This window comes from Drosophila biarmipes, chromosome 2L (assembly GCF_025231255.1).
Source record: "Drosophila biarmipes strain raj3 chromosome 2L, RU_DBia_V1.1, whole genome shotgun sequence".
Classification (NCBI taxonomy): Eukaryota; Metazoa; Arthropoda; class Insecta; order Diptera; family Drosophilidae; genus Drosophila; species Drosophila biarmipes.
In genome coordinates, this window is record NC_066612.1 from 15,294,678 (window position 1) to 15,319,016 (window position 24,339).

At 40.2% G+C, this 24,339-nt stretch overlaps 1 protein-coding gene across 2 annotated transcripts; it reads right to left on the bottom strand.

Annotated features, from left to right (window-relative positions):
* Positions 1-20,696: 20,696 nt before the first annotated feature.
* Positions 20,697-22,072, bottom strand: LOC108033503 (uncharacterized). 2 transcript variants are annotated; one of them, XM_017107846.3, is made up of 2 exons: positions 21,504-22,072; positions 20,697-21,163 (listed from the first exon to the last, which is right to left on the bottom strand). In XM_017107846.3, exons 1-2 carry the CDS (start codon positions 21,709-21,711, stop codon positions 20,790-20,792), a joined length of 582 nt encoding a protein of 193 aa, XP_016963335.1. In that variant the 5' UTR covers positions 21,712-22,072; the 3' UTR covers positions 20,697-20,789. The 2 variants fall into 2 exon arrangements, with proteins under 2 accessions (XP_016963335.1, XP_016963334.1); XM_017107845.3 differs by having other exon boundaries at positions 20,697-21,169; positions 21,504-22,071.
* Positions 22,073-24,339: the final 2,267 nt, after the last annotated feature.

A 24,339-nucleotide genomic window follows, 5' to 3' on the forward strand; every position in this document is an offset into this window, starting at 1 on the left:
ACAATTGGACCGAAGAACGAAAGGCGGAAGCTGGAATGCCAACGCATGTTTCGTTGAGACGCAGGATGCTGATGGAGCAGTGCGAAATGAACTGCGCCCGGTGGCGAGGAAACAAAAGAACAGCTCGAGCGGGATGCGACTCCGTGTTTACGATTGTGATGAGGAATGCACGGAGGAAAATAATTACAGAAACCAAAAGTATTTTCAATAAATTATTTTTATTTTTAAGGTTAAGGAATGCTATTCCTCAAAGAAGACTTCCTAAAGATCAAATCTAAGCCCACTTTTCAACGCTGCAAATATACAAGATACACTTCCACTTCATAACCAATTTATTCCCTCAGTGTCTGCCGACTTCCCATGCCTGCATGGCAATCAACAAAGAATGAATGCCAGAACTCTCGCCTCGGACCTTGTCCAAGTGCCATGTACAACACATTGTTGGTTGCCCCACTCATTTCACACCACATAGATTTTATGTACTGAGGAAATCTTTACCCCGAAAACTTGGCCAATAATATAAAGTAATTAAAATCCACACAGGCAGGAAGGGGAATATTTGTGAAGGGGGCCTGGTGGAGCTGGGGGAACTGAAGGCCAATCTGGTTGGACTTTTATTGAGGAAATTGTACGAGACTAGGTAGAAAACGAATGTTAATGCTTCTGGCCACAGGATACGGCGGCACCTGTTTCCTTCATCTTCCACCTTCTGCCCGGTCTCGTTCTCCCTTCTTGCCCAGCTCATCCCTCTACCGGTTCCCCCACTCTAGAACAAACAAATTTTTATGATGGAATTACAAATTTTAATGTTTGCTTGCTTGTAATTAAATTTTCTGTTGCTGCTGTTTTTGTTGATGTTTGGTCTTGTAATCTTTGCCAAGGGTATGATATTTTTTGGAAGGATATATTTTACAACGGCACTTTTTTTTTATCTATGTCAGTACTTTGAAAATATTAAATAAAATTACAAAGGTACTTTAATGAAACAAAAATAGTTTACAAACAAAAAGTTGTAATCTTCTTTATCTTAATCTTATCCAACAATTTCACCAATATTTTTTAGCTATGAGTAATCATACTCTAAAGGATTTGAATGATGATTTTTGCTTTCCAAATTAAAGTTTAGAGTTTAAATGTTCACCAAGTACTAATCCAGGGTACTTTAGAGGAGACCCTGGCGAATCCGGTTTCGTTTCCTGTTGTTTTTTGCTGTTTTATGTGTGACTTTTATGGGCGTGACACGTGAGCTATTTTTATTACCCAGCCAGCGGAAGCGGAAACAGCGGAGAGCAAAGGCAAGGGAGACAGGAAGTTGGGCGGGAGGGAAGGGCGAAACCGAGCAAGGACAGTGCCAGTGACCTTTAAACTTTTAATTACCCAACTGCCCAAGCGGCATAGTACATTTTTAATTAAACCAAATTGCCTTCGAATCGAAGGCATAGAACAGGTTACGCAATAGCTTTAAAGTAATCGTAGGGCAATTAAACTTATGTCAAGCGACTATGTATTTCCAAAAACAAGTATCAATCTTTTTATTTGTTGTGCGTTTGCTGAAATCACGTCTTCTCAACTGATGAATACTTAAAGACTTGGCAAAAGTATTTTGCCCTCTGGAATATCTTTGGAGTGGAATAAATGATTTCCCCAGAACTATTCCGATAACCGATATGCAATCGATACTTATTTGTGGGTCAGCTTCGCTTATAAGTGAATTATAACTTTCGGTTTGCCTTACTTTTGTTATACTTCTGTGTTTTTGCTTTTTTTTTGTGGCCAAGTGCGGCATGTGGCAAAGTTTTGCGGCGCTCAACTTATCCACTGAATCAACATTTATATTGGCGCGTGTGGGAACGGAGAATGGCTCAAAGGTTCAATTCAGCCAGTCAACCGCCGAAACAGAACAAAAACTTGCCAGGAGGAACAGAGGCAGTGTCAGCCCAACGAAAACTGTCAAAAGTTTATTTCGCTCTTACTTTTTACAGGGGTAACAATAAGTTAAACTTATCCCCGGGATAAGCCACAGAGCTGTGGCAGCGGAAAGAAAGGGAATCGCAGGAAAAAAGGCAACTTCGAACGCAGTCAGCCAAGTGAGACAACCTAATCGACTGATGGACATTGCTGAAATGCCTGAGCTCATAGAGTAGAAGGAGATAGTGCAGGAGGAGCGAAGAGCCCAAGATACAGACATAGGCGTTCAGGGACTCGCATTATTTAAATATCCACGAGTTGTAGAAGTGAGAGCTGACTCAAGAATGCTTCAAAATGCTGCGCAAGAAAAATATTTGTTTTAAGGAAGCCTTAAGATAGACTGAGAAAAAACCTTGTTTTTTTTTAATTTAATATTTTGATAAATATTAAAACAAACGCTTAAACCAGGGAGAGGGACTCTTTAAAGTCAGAACTGTACCCCATTTCACCGCGTGAAAATATGTACTTTAATTTCCCTGTCCTAAGTTATGTTCCATTTCCAAGTATCAATACGTTGTAATGAAAGCTCCCCAGGGTATTTCAAATGACACATGCCAATTATTGGAGTGCATTTTTCATGATACCCATCCAGGCTGAACTTTGACATTGTTCTCTTGGTATTTTGTCCGAGGAGGGAGGCTTAAATCGTCCTTGGCCTCGCAAACAATTGATTAAAATTTCATTCCCATCGCTGCTATTTGGAATTGTAAGAACTGAAAGCCAACAGAATGACAGAGTCATTCAAATTGTTCAGATTATAAAATCCCTACACGACAATCATCATAATCGATGACAGAGAAAGGATTGTCGGCGATGACAGGGACAAGTGACGGAGGCCAGCCATCAAGGACATGCAGCTGGCAAAGGAAATAAGGAAAGGGAAAAAGGACGAAAAGAAAGTCCACATTTCGCCGCTCGTTTCGCCCTGATAACCACCAATTATGATTGGCTTCCCTGATTCGCTCGTTCGTTCAATCGATACGTATTCAAAATTAAAGGCAATTATACTTGTGCAAATAGGCGGAGAGCTGGTGGCGACCTTGGGAGGAATCTTCAATGCAAAGGCAGGCAAAAGAAAATGGAAAAGCGATGTAAAATTGAACATAAAGAAATGATGTAATTGAGATTCGCAATCACAGGAATTAATTTGTAATTTAAAAAGAAGTTAAAAGAAAAGAAATACTACTTTAAAAGAAGTACATGGAGAGCACATGATGGTTTTTATAAAGTGCATGCTGCATGCCACAGAAAAATGTAGAGCTTTGACTTAAATTTATTAAATGTTAAAAAAATTGGTTTTGTATTTATTCAAGAAAATAATTTGAAGCAATTATTGATAAGATTTTTAAGGGTCTTAATGCTAAGTGTAAAATGGTTTAAGTAAAATGTGAAACATTTCCCATTCATTTCTTAAGTCACGCTCAAGTGTAAACAAGGAAACGTTTGGGAAAAACTTAAAGTTTTGTGTTTGGGTAGTCTAGGGGTGCAAATTAAATTTTCTTCGACTTTTATGCATTAGCTGATTCTGATTCTGAGTCGTACATCCCATTTCTCACTTTGGCGAGCAGTAGGTTTTGCGGCTTTCACTGCTGCCCGCAATGTATTATACTCGAATACATTTTGTTTGTTTGTTGAATTTTAACTTGGCATATTCCTTTGATTTTTTGGCCACAAAACCGCATTATTTTGGTTTTGCTGGACGCTCTGTTTTCTTCTCGTTTTTCCTTCGAGTGACCAATTGCAAAACTTTCCTTTCGCCCTCTTGTAAAATTTCAAATTCATTTATCACACACGAATGCATGCGGGAAAATGGAGGACGGCAGGGAAGTTTACCATCAAACAAATTATAAACCAGTTGGGCAAATTGCTCCATTATTAAGTTTCTGCTAATTGAAGAAAATTTGTGTAATTGATGAAGTTTGCATGCTTTTGTTATATACATTTTCGGCCAATTCGGCTGAAAAATACTTTTAATTGGTAGTTTGGTTTAAGTAGGTTTTATGCTTTCTCGAGTTATTTAACTGGACGAGTTTGTTAAATCATTAAAAATATTACTCCTTTTTGGTTGGTTTGATACAAATTGGAGAGTCTAAGAAATAATTTCTTGCATCTAAATTGGATTTCAAAATTTTAAAATAAGGCAAGTTGGATGAAAGAAAGAATAAATATTCGATAACTTGTGCAATTACAACCATGTATGACCAATAAACCGTAGACACAATTTTGGTTAAGCCCCTGCATAAATGTCAAGTTCCATGCTTCGGAAGATCACTCAAACTCCAAACTCGGACCGCATCCATTGGGTGAAACCTCAAATTCAGATTGCCTTATTCCTTTGGGCTGCCCGGGCTTTTGGCCCAAAATCTTGGGGCTTTCGGCTTGACTCTGGCGGTTTGCTTAATTAAAATGTCGTCAAAACAATACAAATTTTGTCAAATGCAGCAGGTCCTCGAGAGGGTGACAATCTGTGAGGTAAGTGGGGCTCGGCTCAGGGCCTAATGTTTGCCGAGCGGTCGGAACACCGGAATGACAAACAGTTGCCGACTTGAGATTGAGATTGAGGTTGTCCTGCCTGCGCAGCCACACATTGATGGTTGACTCAATCAAAGGAGCACACAAGGACACATCCTTCGTCTGCTCGGTAATTAGCTCATTTATGTTGATTTCCTTTGACAATGCCATGAAAGCACAAATTGCTTCTATTAATTCGGCTTATGCATTATGCAGCGCCCGCATGTAACCCAAAAACCAAAGTCATTCATAAATGTGTGGTCAAAATGTTATCGAGCACATTTCAAATGGTGCGGTCACGAACTGTTAAGTGAGCTTCTCATATTCATATATATAGCTGGTAAAATGTATTTAATATTTGGTGTAAAATAATTATGGTCTCTGGCACCAGTTAGACGGTAGTTATGCAATGCAGCATGTTTGACGATGCCATGGTGATTCGAACAGGGGATAATTGCCTATGTTTGTTTAAAAAGCTATCGAGTTTTGGCATCTAAGCTTTAACTTTTAACTTTATTCATTTAACTATTTAACTATTTTCATGACTTTTTGGAAGAACTCTTAGAAGAAGAACTCAAAGATAAGCCACCTGGACTACGCGCATATCCCAAAGGGCACATGAAAAACCCTTCATTAGTCGGCCTCGCCCTTAAATATTTCGCCTCTTCAACTATACTCGAAATGCTTCAAAAGTTGCAGGTTTTTCGCTGAAACGAGGGAGCAGTGGCGAGATGAAAATGGAAAGATAGAGTAAAGCCGGAGTAGATTTAATTAACATTGAAATGGTTTCAATTACGATTGGGAATTAACTGAACTTTTGTGCTACAACTTGGGCGAGACGCCTGATTGGGGACACTTGTGTTGCACTCGGAGGAACTTTTCGGCTCTTAAATCGAGGTTGTTGAAGCCGGGAAAATCGTATGTGTTTAATAATCTCGTAATTGCAGCTTTGAAGCTTAAGTCGTTGGGGTTCTGTCTGCAGACATGCACTGCAAAATACCAGGGCATTTGTATGACACACATACTCAAATTGCAACCTAATATTCTCCATAAATAATAACTACACCAACCTAAATCCCCATCTAAAAATGTTTGGGTATAAAATATTCAAGCAAAATTACTTTAAAGAATTGAACTGTAATTAAAATTCAACTTTCGTTCTGCATATTCTCTGCTCCCCAAACATCTCATTCGCCATGCAATAAATACTAAATACTTAAACTGCGATTGCGTTGCGCATACGCCATGTGTGCCAGCGTTCTTATCGCCATCCCCACACCCATCAGCATCATCATCATCGTTCTCATCGCCATCGTCGTTGCTTAAAACAATTAGAAATGCAACATTGTTTTAATCTCTTTCGCATTTAACGCAAATTGCTTAGCATTAAGGCGCTTGCCAAAAACACCCGCAAAGAGCAGAAGAAAAGCGAAAGGAGAACATCCGTGGAAAAGCGAAGCCAACGCTTGAGGTTTTCCGAGCTCGCTTTTGGCTTAGACAGACAACGAGTGCAATAATTCGAATTTAAGCATTTTTTATGAGCTGCACAGCTTGTTCTCCTTCTGACTCAGTCCTCCATTCAATTGTAGCTTATCCCCATCCTCTTCTTTGCCCCTGTTTTGTGTGGCTCTTTGCATATGCAGATTTTGGCTCCTTTTGCTTGTGTATGGAGCGAGGAGCAAGGACTTCGTTTGCGGGTTAATCAGTTGGGTTGATGTCACGCATTTGTGGTGTCCAAAATAGAAAAGGAAACGAAAGTTTAACATTGGGGTTCTGGGGATTTTAGGGATTATGGGAAGTTGTGATGCACTTGAAATTTATGAGGGAAAAGCTCGTCTGGTCTAAAGAAAGCAGCAAGTGATGTGTGAAATGCTTTTGGATTTAAAACAAAGTGGATGACCCCCACTGCTGTTTTTGCCATCCAAAATTAGTATAAAATTTTAAATTCTAAAGTCAGTTTAAAAGCTTTCGTCAACTCGAAAAAGTCAGTTAATAGACGGAAAATGCACTCCAACATTTTACTATGTTCAAACATGCCCGCACGCATATTCTATGTTTCAGCTTTCCCCCCATAAATTCCAACATTTTTAGCAGCTATTTTACTCATCTACCACTCTTAGTTTTTGCGTAGTTTTTCTTGAAGAATTTTTCTTTTTAATTTGTTTGAAGCGCTCCCGCGTTTGCGTTGGTTCACACGCAACTAACCTCGTTAAGAGAGTTGAGCTGGCGAAATGCCACCTGCCCACCTGCCACCTTTTCAGCTGCCAGCAAATGCCGCATGCCACACACCTGTCCTGACTCCTGGCTGAGCTGCCACTGGCAAGTTGCTTTCCTTACGCAGTGCCATTAGTGTGGCGTATTTGGTTGTTTTGTAGCCAACTTTGTACACCTAAGTGAAGAATAAGTCGTATGTACCCCCTTTTTAAAAAATTGCTGTTGATAGATAGAAACTTGAAATTATTATTTGTTTTAATTTTTGTGGTACAACAACTATTAAGTTAATGGCAAAATATAGTAATTAATAATGTTGTATGTTCCAACGGTTTGAATTAAAAGTATTAAGGTGTTATGTTCCAAATGGTTGAATTAAAACACATTTATACCAAGAACCGCATTTCACACTACCTTGAACTGTCATTTATTACAGTCACTTGAATTCTCATTGAACGAAATAATTAAATAAAATAGTCATATTCTAAACACAGCAACAATTATAATTCTTATATTCAAAATATTTGTGTTGAGCATGTTTATATGTACAAAGCCCCGCGTTTACATACTACATTCATATTCATTACAGTTTTAGCTAAGTTTTGTAATCATTAGTTACCAGCACTGGGGTGTCAGCCTTGGCATTAACACTTTGTCATGTTTGCCAAATGCTCTCTGAACCCACTCTAAACCCGTGACCTCGCTCCCTGTCTCAAGGGGGGCTTACACAATGCGTGCGAAGTTGGATGGCAGGCACCAATTAGTGTTGGCCAAAATGCTTTTTCTGGACGAGAACGAAAGAAAAGATTTCGATATTACTTAGGGCGGCCTTTGATTTCGTTAAGGTTGATGGATTTCCTTCCCTATTCCGCTTCGGTTTTATGCTCAATAACATTTATTTATACATTTATTGCTTGGCACAGCAATCAATTGCTGTGGCCCAGAATAAATAAAGCTTAATTGCGTAGGAGTCGCCCGCAGAGAGCGAGGGGGTCGGTAGGGGAGGAGAATCGGGATTTGGCATGCGGGCACACAGCGAAAACCATTTAAAGGTTATCCCCGGCATTATTTTATCAAACGGAATTAACACGCACAACAACAACAAAAACGAGATCGACAGCACTGCTTTTGTTCCCTTATCAGCGAGTGCTGCAGTTAACAGCACGCAGGAACACTTGAAAACATAAACAACAGAAGCGCAGAAGTTTTTTTGGTTTCATAAATAAATGCATTATATTTAGCAAACATTAAAAAATCGTTGAAAGGCATTATATATTATCAATGAAGTTTTTATCTAGTGAAATCCTGGTTGAGTATTATATAGTTATTTGCACTTCTGCATTGAATTTGTTTTTAAACTTACTACAAATAATTGGCATAAACTGTTAGCATCTTGTTAAAATAGCTTACATTTATTTAGTTTTAGCCTTGTATTTTTTTAAGTGCAGCGAGGTAGCCCGCATTGCGTGTATGTGCAGTGAACGCAACGTGGGCTCCTAGGCCCCCAGCCAAAGCCCCTACAGTGGGGTCAGCAATAAAAGCTCAAATAAATATTTGTCCTCCCCTCCACTGTTTTCACACGCCCCTTTGATTTCTACAGGCAAATGTGGACCTGTCATGGAGCTGCTTTAGGTAAATGGATTTGTCTTTGGATTAAACACTTTGTAGTTTCGGGCTTAGAAATAAGCTCAAATTACACGAATGACCAAAAAGAGGATTGAAACTTTCACACAAAGATAAAGCAAGGACCAATCGATTCGATTAGGGACGACAAATTGTGATGGCCACATACAGACTCTCTTCCTCGAATTTAAGAAATGGAGTTAAAGTGTTTGAAGTTGTTTACTTCGCCTGTATTTTAAAGAAAGTGGTTTATCTTTTTCTCATGTTAAGAGTAGTCTACTTCTACCTCTACTTTATTCAGTTAACCATTAGGTTTATATTAATAAATATTTATTTTAGAACTAGGATAAAGTCAGACTTCAATCAATTAGACATAACAGGTGACACTTTTAGCTTGATATATACCAATTCAAAAATTTGTTCAAATTTTTAAATCTAGTTTGATATGCTCCTATATGTCTTTAGATTTATGCTTTTTTTGCATCACTCATACGCCCCGTGAGACAAGTGCCAATCTGCAGTCAATTTGCCACAATATATCATGTGTCCTCTTTTTTTTAGCAACTTTAGATCATACTTAAGATGTCATAAGCAGATGCCTTCGCCCCGAAGTGTAGGCGTGGCCATCAAGGCCATTGGGCATGTGTTGTGTGGATATCCTTGCTTCGGTCTCCCGGTCGCTCCGCTACAAATTGATCATAATCTGTAAGCCATTTATCTTGCCAACACAAGCATCGGGAATGGATCTGAGTTTGTTAGGCGGGATTTCGTGTGGGGGAAGGGGGCTCTGAGGTTCGGGGGGATTGACAGCGGCGGCTCAAGATGAATGACCAGAGATGCTCATCGCACGATTGGGCAGCAGCATCGTCGCTATGAATGACACCGTCTGAATGGATGGCTTTGTTTGAATAGATGAATTGCCCGGCACACACCCAGTCTGTTTTCCTGCCCCATCCCCTTACCTCTTCCCCATATATACCTCCCCCGTTGGACCTACCAACCGATTTGTTTCGGGTGTTATTTTTTCCTTTGTTGTGGCGGCTATGTGCTAATTTGGCAATTTGTTTATCGATTTTGGTTTTGGCTTGTTTGCCCCACAGCGTTAAGTGGCCAATAATCAAAATCACTTAAGCCAATGTGGGTGTGTTGGTGGAGGATTTAGGGTAATAGATAAGAAGGCTAATAATATTTATTGGGCACGAGGCGAAGGAATGCAGTTTTATATTTCATTAGAAAGCGATTTCATTTGATTTAAATTCGCCAGGGGCACATATAAATTGGTATACAACCAATTAAATGCAAGAAGTATTAATAAGCTACCAGAATTGATTCTCTCATTATCACACAAGTTTTGTAATCTTATATTGCTTATTGAACAAATGATGTTGTTTATTTCCCATTTTTCATATGAATTCACAAGCCAAACAGTTCGGTGGCAGAAAGAGCATAGTGCCATAACACAATAAATACGAGATAAATCTACGGATGGAATAAAGTCATTATTTCACTACATTTGCTGCAATTTGCGTTGTTTTTCGACTGCGCCACGTTGTGTTTATGCCCTTTGGGGTTGCCAAAAGGTTAGCCCGCATGTCGACTGCCGCACGTCGATGCCGCATTTTCCCCGCTTTGCCGTTTGCCACTTGCCACTTAAAGTCGCAGCTCCTTGACCCGATCACACCCCCTTGCCACATTTGTGCGACACAAATTTGTGGCTCAAGAAAACAAAGTAATACAAAGTTGGGTGGCAGGCGGCATCGGGGGGCAAAATCATTTTATGAGCACGCCATGCACATATTGATCAAGTGACAGGCTGGCTGAGTGACAAACAAACTGGGTCTCCTATGCTTATTATGCAAATATGCAGGCCAAATTGATTTGCTGAGGAGGCGGCTGGAAAAACGGGGCGGTTACCACTCGCAACTGTGTCAGCAAGAAGGAAAACAAAACGCGGCGTATGCGCAATTTCGCCCAACAACAAAATTCACCGCAAAATGTATGCAAATATCTGGCAGATACATAGAAGGCAGAAGGCATACGCCGCGCAAACAATATAGGGAATGGCTAGGCGCAAAATTGAAAAGAGATTGAAAATATATTAAATATATATATTCATATATGCAGATACATCACACAGCCAGCGGGCATCACCTGAGTGAATGTGTGCGGGCTGAGAAATCTCAGATTAAACTAATTTCTGGCCTGTTGCGCCTCTGAAGTTGCCTTTGAATATTTAGTAGGCTCGGCGAAAATAGATGCCAAGCGCCAAGAGAACAATAAGGGAGTGAAACGGGAAACAGAAAACGGATACACTTTGCCATAAATAAATAAAGGCTTTATTGTAAGAAAAAGTCAAATATTAAACAAATAGTTACGTTAATTAAGATAACTCAAATGGCCAAGCTGGGAAGTTCTAAACAAAATGATTTTTTTTCCTGGCCCCAACAAAATACACAAAACATTCCGCAACCCAGTTTAGATTTTTTACCCAAACTTCAAAGAGAAAATGCTCAACCAAAAACTTGTAGAGCACACACACACACCCCGTCGATTGTCCTGGGGGAAATATGAATGAACGCGGCGGAAAAGCGGAAAAACCAAAGAGAACCAAGGTGAATACAACTTCCACCTACGATGTCGTGGGGTCGTGGGTCCCTTTTAGCCATGGCCGTAACCTCTCGCCGGGCTGGCGTTTTCATGGCCATAAAGGGACCTCGGCTTGTACACGAAAAGAATTTGTACACAAATTATTGAACGCACAGATTTTATATCAGAGAGGTTTTCTTTCATAAATTTCTTAAGCTTTAAATACTATTAGTATTGTTCTTGAATAAATTTCATATTTATTCTATGGTATAAGTTTGATGTATAATAAAATGATGTTTTTTAAAGCACACACAAAAACATATTTATTTTTCTACAAGACATGAGGTACTTTTTTAATGCGCTAATAAATTGTAATCTATTTAATTCTGACAAAAGCTAATTTATGGAAAATTTGAAAAAAGTATAAAGTAAAGTATATTTTTGTTTATGTTATTTTAAGAATAAAAAATTTGAAACGCACTAACTATTTATTCGTTTGACAAATGTTATACCGCGTCTGCAACAAAATAATTATAAAAATGAATAAAACGGAAGGTCAGAAGTGTGGCCATAAAACTAGAGTCACACAGACACTTTTTCGATTACAACTTTTTGGCTCCGCTCGGAAATATAAATAAAATTGGTCTGCCGTTGTGCCACGCCCCCTGCCACTGGCCACCGCCCCTGTCCGTCCTGTAGAGTGCGTTTGCCTTCCTTTCGTTTGTCTGTCCCAAAGACCGTGTCCTGCGACCACCTACACAATTTCAACTTAATGACACAACAATCACGTCAGCCGTAAAACATTTTCCATACTCGTGCTCCCACACGTCCACGTTTATATATCGTCATATAAATTTGGGATTTTCAAAACTATTTCCGTTGGGTCGCGAACAAAATGCGGCGGATCTGGTTGTCGGTCATTTATTTTTTGGCCTGGGTTTCGTAGCCCTTTTTAAGGGTGATACTCGCGAGCAGTTGTTAATTGAAACTTTCTAATAAAATGAGTATAGAACTAATATTTTTAAAAAAGTATTTCTAAAAAAGATTTTCAAATTAAAATATTTACATTGGTTCAATTCAAGCCTTTAATCTAATTTAATTGTTTTTAAAATACGCATATGTAAGGTGCTTCATTGTTCGCATCCAGAACCCAGCTCAGCCGCCTTATTGTTCAAATTTTTGGGTTTTTTTATCCAGCCACCGCCCGCACGCAGAAGTTTTTCTATTATATTCAAATTAAACTTTGGCGCTACCTGTCTGCCAGGTGGGGCGGGGTGCCGTTGCCCCCGGGCCGGCGAATTTGTTTTATTGCGAAACGAACAAAATGTTGCGCACGTTAGATATTTGATGGCCGTCTGACTCTAATGGGACTCGTTGGCCGTGACTTGTGGCACGTCCCGTCATTAAATTCAGAGAACGGGCCGGCGCTTAAAAGCGTCATTAATACGTGGCCGCAGCCTGCCCAGGCTGACTTCCTGGCCATTTATTTTGTTCATTTAATAATAAATTTCTCTGCCACCTGAGCCGGGCAGTCCGAGTCCAGAGCCCCGGCTTCTGCGCCTTGTGCATTTTAGCAAGTTATCAAGCACTTGACTGTAATTCTATTTATTGCTGCATTTGCCATGCCAAGCAGTTCTTGGCCAGGAGCAGAAAAGGGACCTGGAAAAGGCCAAAACAGGAGAGGCCGGGCAACATGAAAACGCTGGCAATTCCAGCTGCAATAAATGCACCCCTCAACGGGGCATCTTGGGACTCGAAAGCCAGCGAACATTCTCCAGAGTTCCGCAGCGTACGGAGTTATGAGGAGTAAATATTTCGCTGAAATACTTGAATTGTACAATGTTAAATAAATGTATAGTTGCAAATATAATCACTACATGAGTTTTATATAGCCCAACAACAGCCACATAAAATCTCAAAATTCTTCGCCATAAATACAATAAATCCCAAAAACTATTCTGTAATTTCTACAAATAAACTAGAATTTTAACTGCCTCATTTGGGGAGCCTGCAGGGGATACTTGCCGTTGGGCAAGTTTTTATGTTAAGCCCAAGGCCAAGAAGCCGCAGACTGCTAATGCTGCCATTGCAGCTGCTTCAGATGCAATTTTAACGGCCTTTTTCTCTAATTTCTCTGCAGTTGGCCATTTTCCGGGTGCGGGCTTAGCTCTTGCGCTTTTCTTTCCGGACATAAAAGGGGTGCCGGGGGAAGACCGGAGGGAAATGGAATGGAAACGTAGACATAGACGACTGGCAGCGTCAGAAGTTTATTTAGTTGGCGAGGCGATGCCTCTTCTACACTCGCACAGAGTTACACTGACAGCCGTCGTCCATATTTCTTATTGATTTATCTGTTAATTAAAATTCTTAGCACGTAACTGGGTGTGTATGGGTGGGGCCATAGCCCGGGAAGATGCTCCTATATACAAATGTGTACATACGCCATGTGAAGAGCCGCACCGCCCACAGATACAGATACAGACACAGCCACAGATACAGACAGGCAACACGAAATGCATTTCAACTGCTTGTCTTCAAATTGCAATGCCAATGCCTCTGTCCCTGTGTGGGTGCCCTTGCGGGTGAGTAAGACATACGGGTTGCCTTTTAATTTGATCAAATCCACCCACGCAGCCAAGGGTGGAGGGAGAGATGGCCGGCATTCCGGCTCCGTTGTCGTCGCCTTTGATTTGATTGATTTCTCAAAAACAAAAAGCCAACCATCGCAACAATAAATAACTTCATCTGCTGACAATGCAAAGTTGTCAATCCCGAAAATAAGTGCGGAAAAGCACCACTGCTTGATAGAACAAGTACCCTGCTTACAATTTTGGTTATACTTTTGCCATAAAATTATTGAAAAATTCGTAGAAAAAAATCAAAAAATGTATGCATGAAAAGTTCAAAAATGTGTGTTTACAAAATCTTTAGATTGGAGACTGTCATTCAACTATTAAAAATATGTTTTTGTTTTATTTCACATTATTTGAAAATCAACTCCCAAAAGACTATCTTTCCTAAATAGTTTTTATTAAAATCTATTTAACAATTATCATTATAAATATGCCTTCTTTATCTTTAATTGGAACCTTAAATAAAATCAAAATAATATAAAACTTCTTAAAAATAAACACAATAAATCTCAAAGGCAAAACTTTTTGAGCTGAAAAGTAAAGTATATTTTTTTCATTACGTCCAGAAAGTTGTTCCACTTTTCTCCCAAGACCACTTTCACTCTGTGTCCTTACTAATTCAGTCAACTACACTCGACCACTTTCTACCGCCCTCCCAGGGCATTCGGCATTCCCGGGCAGTCCCAACTCTGGACAAATTCACCAAATTCAGGAGCACCGGACAGGGCCAACAGAAAGTGTAGAGAGCTATCTATGGCCGCATCTACAGACGGGGTTCTACCAAAAAGTGACACAGACAGGCAGACGACAGAGACATAAGCATATTACAATATTACACTGTCACCGGAAATGGCTGTAGCGGCAACAACAAGATGCAGAAAAACTGCCGGGAAAACTGGGGGAAAATAAAAGAAAAGGCAAGCAGATTGTGTGCGACAAATGGGAGATAATGTAGCTGGTGAGTGGGGACCCCGCGATGTGGCATGAGATGTGGTTCGGTGTGGGATATGGGTCCTGTGATCTGGGACCTTCACCGAAACCGAAACGAAGAGAGACGAAAGACGGCCTGTCTATGTCTGTGTGGCATTATTTTAACATTTTATGCTGGCACAACGAAAATCTGACAGTTGACTAGCGCAGAAAATATGCTCACAGGGATATAAGCAAGTGTATATGTAGGGAATAATATGGAGAGAAAGGGACGAAAATTGCTGCCGGAAACGAGGACGCAAAAGTGTTAAGCGAGGCCCAGAAGCATGAGGAATTCCTTTTGTGCCCGGGCGTTGATATTCAATCAGCGGCACTCATATATTCATCATCACCATCAGCCAACCCACGGCCCCCGAGCACACATATCCCTATATCCCTGCTGGGACCCACCTAGGCCATCATAATTGACAAACCAGCTCACGTAGTGAATCAGTGATGAATGTTTTTATGCTTATTGTTGAGTTCACTGAGCGAAATGAGTTGTTTGTCTGTCCCTCTGTCTGTCAGTCCGTGGGCTCACGTATGTGCCGATGTGTGGGCATTAACGGGGCTCAGAAGGTGGGCGGATGGGTGGTGGGCGTGGCGGGGTTCAGCACGTGTGCCCTTTAACCTGAGTAAAGGGGGGAGATCAAATAGTTCTATTACACATTTTTGGTCATTTTTAGAACTAGATATTATAGATACAGTATACCCATAAATACAGAATGCTGTTTAAGGAAAGGGGAAAAAGCCGAATCAACCCTAAAACGCTTAGAAAAATATATTTTGAAAATAGTTATTTTGTTTAAATTTATAAGTGGTATTTTATATATTCATATAGTTTACTATAATAGTTTACTAATAGTTTACTAAAATAAAGTCATAAAGGAACATAAACATTACAATTTCTAGTTCAAATATTTCTTTATTTATTAAGGATAATAATAAAGTATATAAAATTAAAACTTACATGGAGGTTGCAGTGCTAGCTGCGGGACCTCCGACTACGTATTTTTAGTGAGATTTATTTTAGTAATATTTTGAATTTTAATTTGTTAAAATATAATATTTTTTTATAATTTCATTTGAATATATTTTTTGTACTCTACTAAGGCCCTCTAAAAACCCCAGTCAGACACAAAATCACCCCCTCGGGTTCAAAACTTTCAATTACAAACAAATTACGCTCTCAAATTACGCAACCGCAAACGATTCAAAATATGACTAATTTAAAATTGTTTTTTTGGCAGACTCAAGGGCTTCAAAGTAACCGAGGAAATAAAAGCCACAGAGCGACTGCCGGGATGCCACCACAAACACACAGGCTGTTGCATTTCGCATTTCGCCAGACGGCAATTGAAAATATTAACATTCATAGATGAATGACAGTCATCGAGCTGCGGTTCTGGTCTCGCCGGGTTCCTGGGGGTCATAATAAATTAGGTTGATTGCTGTGGGGATTCCCACCTACACGAGTGTGCAGTGGTTACACCTCCGCGGCTCCTGCGCTGGTGATTCCGCACTTTCTGCGAGGAAATTGTTTGTTTTGCGGCCACTCAAATTTCTCAAAAAGCGAATCAACTCTTTGGGCATTTGATTACCAGTCTGAGTCGCACGTCCATCATCAATTATTCAGTTGCAGGGCAAGTGAGAGCGCCATCAACGGTGTCGGCCCTTGAGGCTATGTACAGAAGGAGCCGGACGACGGCAGGACGGCGAAGGAGAACGACAATTGCAATAATTAGCGAATGATTTAAAACCGCCAGTAATCATCATTACCGTTGTCGTCGTCGTTGTCGACTCCTCATCCAGTTTTTCCACACTGAGAAATATAAAGTTACATGTTTTGAGAAGAATATGCTTAGGAGAATTCAGAAAAACATTTTCAACATTGCGAGATTTTATGTTTTCATGTCAACGTAAGAGAAAATATAAACCATTTAGTTTGTCTAGCTTGATGTTCAGGACTTCTTTAATGGATTTTAATAATGATTTTTTGTTTAAAAATTGCTGGAAATCAAAAAGTTAAAAATTAAAATTGAACCAACAATTAAAGCAAACGATTGCAGCTCAGAATCAGACAATGGGTTCTATGTTCCAAAAGTTTGAAGTCTCAAGAATTGGAGCTGGTGTTGCGTATGGTGTTCAGCGCATAACTTGGTTTCCATAAGCTGATTTTCCGGCAGTGCACCACCATTAACAATGGCAAAAAGGACCGGGCAGACCGTACCCAACTGAAGCAAGCCGAACGGACCGCTGACGACCGCAGGCATTTCATTTAAACTGGTGAAATTTTCAAGTGAAAATTTCGTTTGCGGCTCGCGCTAATGACGATAAATTGCGTCGCCATCGCAGGGGCCACTATAAATAAGTTTCGCTCGGCTTGGCCCGACTTTTGACCCCGATTTAGGCCAAAAAGGGACAGGTGCACCCCTAAGCGAACGGCTTAAAAATGCTGCGCAATGCGTTGCAGTTCCGCAACTGAATGTAATTTCGATTTATCAAATTCCAGCCGGAAAGGGCTTTACGTTTGGCCAAAAAACCTGGGGGAATGAATGCAGGTAGATTAGGACGGATTTTTTTTGATCTGTAGTCTAAAGAGTTTTTACAACTGAATTTATCAAAAAGCAATAATATTTTAAGGCAGATATTAAAACTTACCTGAAAAGCTTAAAAAATTAGTTAAAATTTGGTACTAGCTTAGTGCTTATAAATATAAAAGAAAAACCTTCCCTGTAGTCAGTGTGTGTCAGCTGTAACCAAATATTTTTATCTGTCAACCTGTTGCAACATTTTGAAAATGTCAGCACATTCAGCAAAGTGGAAAGCAGAAAAGCGAAAACAGTTGAGTGGAAATTGCGCAGTTGAGAAAAGTTGAGAACATCGATAATATATTTCATATTGGAAAACCAAGAGCAACGCACCCGATAGGAAAAACTTGGTAAATACTAAAACTCAATGCCTCGAACCCTTCCTACACCATATACACGCCAACTAGACCACATGCACATGCATACAGATGGGGTTAGGATACTAGTAATCAATTTAAATAATATTTGCTTTTTTATTTAAATTTTAATCCTAAAACTGATTTTCAATTAAAATAAAGTGATTCTTGAAACTTAAATCATAATAAGTTCTTAAAAACAATTTCAAGTTATTGTTAGGATCTAAGGTCTCAAAAGAATCCCTTGAGTAGTTTTGCCTGAGAAGACACCTACATTTTTCAGCTCTACCACTTCGACCCCAGCTGTCCGTACGTGTATCCATGAAATTCAAACAAATGGCAAAGTTAAATTTGAAAATAATAGAAAAACTTTCCGCAGTCACTCTGGCAAGCGGCAGCAACAATAGCAATAACAGCAGTGAAAACAACAACGAACTAACAATAACAATAATGCAACTAAAATGAAACTATTTCGAGTGAAATAAATCTGTTAGAATGTGCAAAACTCCACTGCCAGCGCATTGCGGCTTGCATTTTTCGAAGCGGACGCCAAAAACTGGAGATGTCGGGAGGCGGCGGTGGCTAGTGGGCGGCGTCCTTATGGGTGGAAAGGGGGCGTGGCAGCAGCAACTGGAAGTGGAATCATTTTTATTGCCAAACGTGTTTGTTGCTCAATTTAACTAAAAGTGCTGCCAACTAAAAAAAGAGAGTGGGATTCAGGAGTAAAGGCACAGCAAAGGGAAGGGACCTAGGGAAACGACTTAAAAAAACAGCAAAAGTAAAAGTATAAAATGTGTGTTTCTGCTTTAAAACTTGGCTTCAGTCTTTCTTTTATTAAACACTTTTTAACCTTTCACATATTAGAATACAACTTTTATGACAATTTGTAGCTCCCACTCGAAGGGTTGATAAAAATAACTCACTTATAAATTAAGTATGGATAGTTAACAAAAATCACCTTGCCTAGGATACCCACGCCGGTAAAAATGTCACAGGGTATTCAGCTAATACCAAAAACCGAAAGACAAGACAAACTTTTGTTGGTCATTGAACTGATTGCCATTTTAGCCGTTGCCATATCGTGGCATAAATATCACAAAATGAATTTATTTATAGGTGCATAAAGACAGCCGACTGTGTGCAGTGCACACATGTGTGGATATTTATTGCAGGCATTGTTTGCCCATTTTCCAGTGTTGTCTATTTATTTGCCGCCTTCCGCTTTGCCATTGTGTTTATTTGCGACTTTCTTTTTCGGGTCCGCTCTGTTTTGTTTTGGTGATTTGAAATCGATGCATAAATAATGGTTTATGCCAGCGGCTTTGCTTTCCCCTTATTGGAACATTTCAGTAGGGTCCTACAGTCCGTTTCGTGGGCTTAAATATATAGGCGTAAATTCATACTATCCTTAATATACTTACGAAAAAAATCAAATCGTTCTACCCTGTTGTTATAAATATTTATATTATTGATAATTAAAGACTACTCTTGCTTGTATGTGTACGTATACTCTCGCAGCGCACTGTCCTGCTGACGATGAGACCGGAAAATCACAGAAATGTGACAAACTTTTTCAATTGCACAATATACGGGCATAAATTTTATGCAATAAACAGCAGCCCATAAAAAGCAAGCAAAACTCACAGAAAAAGCAGGCAAAAGTTGCCGCCGAAAAGGGCTAAAACAAAAGATTGCCAAATCAACAATCAGTCGCAAAGGGCGCGAAAGATCGTGAAAAGTTTTGGCCGCTTTCGTGACGTTTGCCAATTGCTGAATTCTCGATTCCAATGACAATCGCCCCAGGACGAAGCTCCAGCAGCAACAACGCCAAGAAGGGTAATAGCGGCAAAAACAAGGTGATGGCACGCCCACTTAGCCAGCTGGTGGTGGTTCAACGCCCCCCGAAAAGGACAAGCGGGAGAACGGGTTTCGTCGCTTACGTGACTTGTTTCATAAACAAACAGAAGGCGCAGAAATTGGCACAAAATTGCCAGCGAATCCTTGCCAAAGGACCAAAAGTGGGGGGCTGCGGGTGCCCAGGTGTACGGCCTGGCACCTCTTTTGCTCACATGTCCTGCTGACATTGAGCGGCGTGAAAGTTTCGCCCGCGGAGAGGCTCCATTGGCAATTTGGCACTTTTGCATACGAGTTGGTAATTGTTTCCGCCAAGCATTTGTGCAACTGCAGATGGGACTGCACCGCGTGTCCTGTTGCCTGTGCTTCTGCCACTTTAATCATTCAAAAGTCGCGGGCAGCTGCGTTATCCTTGGCTCAGGACATCAGGCATCAGCGCCCGGACAGCTCTAAATGAGACATTGCAAGGACACGAAAGTTTTCTCATTACAAGACACACACTCGCACCGAACCCCTTATGAGTTTTCCTTTCTTATCCAAAAAATGTCTGAAACTAAAATAATCAAGAAGCGAAAAAATGGAAAGTTGTCGCCACTTTGCTTAACAGACAATGCCAAAAGTGTGCAGTTAAAAAAATAGGTTTATTTCTTTGGAAAAGTTGGAAAGAAAATTAAAGAAGCTTAGGAAAATATTTTTACCGACTTGAAGTATTATAAAAACCTCTTTACGTAATTAAATTATTTTCCGGATATGCAGCACTCAGAATATTCAAAGTCTTCATTGGTAAATACAATATTATATCCAGGTAAATTTATAAAAAATCATTATTTTCAGTGATACTTAGTGAAGGCGGTCCGCAGCCATGCAACCCATAGACAGGTGAATCAAGTTTTCTTGCCATCCGGGCGGGAAAATTCTGCGTGCAGGAAAACTTTTCATGCATATTCAACATCATTAGAAAGTCAGGACAAAGTAGCTGAAGGCAGCAAGGCAAGCGCCAGAGCCTTCGTGGAAAGTAAAACAAACCCGTTTAGGGCGCTAAAATGTAGGCTATAAATTGTGTCACAGGTATAGTCGACCTTTCCACACGGAGCTTCCTTCCCCCAGTCTGCCGTAAGTGGGCTTGAAAGGAGTGCATTTAGAAAGTTCTGAAAAGCGTCTTAATTGCACTGCAGCTGGGATATCCCTGTGGAATTTAATTTATTGAAGATTTAAGCCTAAAAGCCGGATAAATGCTGGAAATATAATTAATATTTTAATGAAGAAAAGCATTTGAATTGAAGTAATTAACAGAAAGCATATTATGTAATATAAAACACACAGATGAACAAAACTAATGTGTTATTTTCAGTTAATTCGATAACATTTACCTGCAAACTGTTACTTAAAACCCCTTATTTGTAAGAGAGAAATGGAACATTTTAATTATTCTGCTTACAGCTGTATTTATAAATTGAATGTGATCGAAATTCCCCAGGCCTTGGGTTCTACATGAGCAGACAGCATCTTCTGGCCGGTCTGAAGGAGTGGCGGTTCTGAAAGCGACTGCTTTTCACCTCATCCTGGGACTCCTCCAGTGGCGACTGTACATCCCCCACAACCTCGGCGGTATTCATGGCCTGGCTTATTGCTGTGCTACGGTCCTTGGGATCGTAGGACTCTGCTCCGATGTTCATAGCCTGAACCTCGTCGAACTCCAGTTCTCCGACCTCATCCTCATGGGGATCCAGACAGTAATTGAAGCCCGGACTGGGCAGGCGCTGCTGCTGCTGGAGGCTGGCCTCACGCCAGATGGACTCGTAGCGGGGTCCGTAGGAGATGTCCTCCGAGGAAGCCGTGCTCCAGCGGGTGTAGGGCGATACTGAAACTATAGTTTATGAAATCCAAATATAAAAGGTTAAGCAAGTCTCACAAAAATGCTTGATCTTACGATAGATATTGTGTAATTGAGAATTGACAGCCAGTTATATTTACTCCATGAAGAGTAAGTTTAGAGGATGGAAGTACTAGTGCATAATTTGATATCATTTGATATCCATTTTTGAGGTAACGACTAAACTAGTTTTGGCTTAGGAAATTTTATAAAACATACCATTATCAACTATTACAAATAGTGAAGTAAATTTAAAGTTGTGTTGGTGCTATGTGTATTTTTTTGTTGGTAGTTTGCACCATTTAACTATTATATTGACCCTACTTACGGTCATCGAACAGCTTTTTGGCCACCTGGCTGGCCTTGAAATCTGGCACAAACACAGGTGCGTTGGGGTTAAGGCGGCGGTCCAGCGGGCGGCTAACGTTGGGGGGCGAGGCCCCGTGCATGGGTAATGGAGCGTCGGGCGTCGAGTGCGCACCGCCCACCTCCCGCGCGAATCCGCTGGTCGATGCGGTCTCGGTGTCCTGGAACATGGTCAGCTGCACTGCAGAACGCTTGAACAGTTTTCCGACTTTACATTTGACTTCCGGATGGAGGTTTTTATGAATTGCTTATCTAGGCTGTTATATGCTCGATCTGACAATAAACGCAGTGCACAACTCGAATTGCCTTGGTTCTCAGTGTCTAAATGGGGTTTACCAAACAGGGTTCTCCTTGGCTATATATATTTGAAAATTTTGGTACAGGCCGATCTCAGTTCTGTTCGTATATGTACCTCTCCAAGATTTTCTTTATCAAGTGATCAAAATGGTGTTTTCATTTTTTGTGTTTTAGGTTTTTGAATGTTCGAATTTTTACAATTAAATTTGCTGAGCAACCAAAAGGCTACTGCGTTAAAACTTCAACGTAATGAATTTTAAAATTGAATCCACCACTAAAACTTCAACAAAATGGTTTAGTTCAATGAAACAATTCGATTCACCGAATCCTATTCAGCTGTTTAAATGCAATTTCTTAGAAACTTCTTCTAGCAACTCAAATGTGATTAGAGAGTAATCTATTTACTCAAATTATGGCTCATTCCATAAGCTGCTTAATTTGCCATGCAAGTTTCAATTTGATTTCAAAAATTCTATTCAACTTTCAACTGCCATGTTTGCTCTGCTGACCGGGTTGCAAATCAAATATGACCAAATTTTAATTAAATAATGAAACTTACAACAGTTTTAATAAGCCGTATAAATAAATTAGAATAAATTTCACACAAAGTGAGGCGAAATTCCCTAAGCTCATCCGGACATTCCGCCTTGTCGCTGCGTGTGTGACAAATTTAATTTTGTGAAAACCGCAAATTGGCAAATATTTTCGTTTGCCCAACAGACGAAGAAGGCAAACCACCCGGCACTCCCATGCAATCTGGCTGGTGTGTTTTAATTGATTTGCGCTAAAATTTATTGATTTCATTTTGTCAACAGTTGTTGCCAGATGAACCGCAAAGAACCCCTGAAAACCTCAGGCCCATTCATCCATTCACCCGGCTTGAGCTCATTATAGCCCCCTTGGAGCCCCAATATTTGCATTCGTTTTGTGCGTGTGCTAATTTGCATGTGCGAGTGTGTTAAAACATAAATTAGTTGACTCTGCCGACACACCCACACAATCGAATAAAATAAAGTATTAGGGGTCGTGGAAAGCCTTTCCCCCACTTGGCGGGTGTCGAGAATTTATTGGCAATTCATTGCATTCGCGCTGCTGCACCGACCGATTTTCGCCAACCGAACTAATAGCGGTTTCAACCGTTTTTAGTTAATTGCGCAAATTACATTCGCTAATTTATTGGCCAACCCTCAATGGCCGTTTGGTGGACTCGGCCTTCTTAGGAAAGGTATTATTCTGTTTGCTTTTTAGGTTAGATCAACTGAATTGGTCAGTACTTCATTTTTTTTACAACATGCACTTATTTTTTAAACTCGTATAATTTATGTTTATTTTAACAAGTGTTCTATTTAGTAAAATATTAAATATTAATTAATTAAATCGTACAAATAAAAAAGATTTCTTATTTTTTCTTTTTCAATTTATACACTTAGGCACTTATGATTAACTGTTCATAAATCCCTCAGGGTTGCGAAAAAAGGGGAAGAGGAGTTTATTTGGTTAGTCAATCAGGCACACAAACAACACTCGAGTTGTTGGCCAGTTTCAGTTCCAGTTGGCAGGCGAAGGGCAAAGTAAATAAATGAAACGAAGTCTTCGCACTTTTGTTAGGTCTCCTCTCCTCAGTGCTGACGGTTTTTATTCCAAGATTTAATAGCTCACGAAAGAAATTAAAGAGTTCCTAAAAGGAAAAGGGAGTGTAGAAAACTATGGATTTACTTTTAAAACGCGGATTGTCGGATACGGTTGGCGTTCCACTACTTTCACAAGGATTAAGAATTCGGTAAGTACAAATATATGACTTCACATTAAATACTTGGTACTTAATCACAAAAAAAAAACAATTTTTTAAATGAAAAATCCCCGTTTTTATTCATTGTTTTCTATTACTGAAATCAGACATGGTTTTTTTTTTTGATAAAATTAAAAATTAAGGGGAAAATAGCCAGGATGACAGTTCTAGACCTCCAACAGTCAGTCAGTCACCCACTTGGTCAGTCACTCGGTCTGCACATTCAAGTGTCACTGATTTGAGGATAAGCACTTCACAGGCAACTTGATAGCCCCGCTTTCCTTATATACACAGTGGGATTGGATCGGCAGTGCCGCGTGCCGGCTGGTTGGTTGGTTGCCTGGCCAGTCAGCCGTGGTTGGGAAATATCACAGCAGTACGCTCTCTCATTCGAGGGCCACTCGTGCAAAGCGAACTAATTTGAATGTATAAAATCAGCAGCACGGCCGGGAAAGCCCCACAGAGACAGATATACGTATACAAAGACCTGCGATGGACCAAGGACTCGGGGCAAAGGGCAGCTCCCAACTGAATGACTGACTGCACGAAGGACTGGCCGGGCGAAATGGGTAAAAACAAGGGCCGTCATTACGCCCAAGCATCTTTTGTGCCGCCTTAATTGATTTGCCTTAAATCGTTGACAAACTCGATTAAGAATGGTTAAAAGCGTTTCCACTTGATTTGCCGGTTGACATAAACAAAATTCATTAGG

Excerpts from the sequence above, each read along its gene's own strand:
- LOC108033503 (XM_017107845.3), bottom strand. The coding sequence starts at position 21,711 with ATGTTCCAGGACACCGAGACCGCATCGACCAGCGGATTCGCGCGGGAG. Across the intron at positions 21,170-21,503 it reads CAAAAAGCTGTTCGATGACC|TTTCAGTATCGCCCTACACC; the intron begins GTAAGTAGGGTC and ends CATAAACTATAG.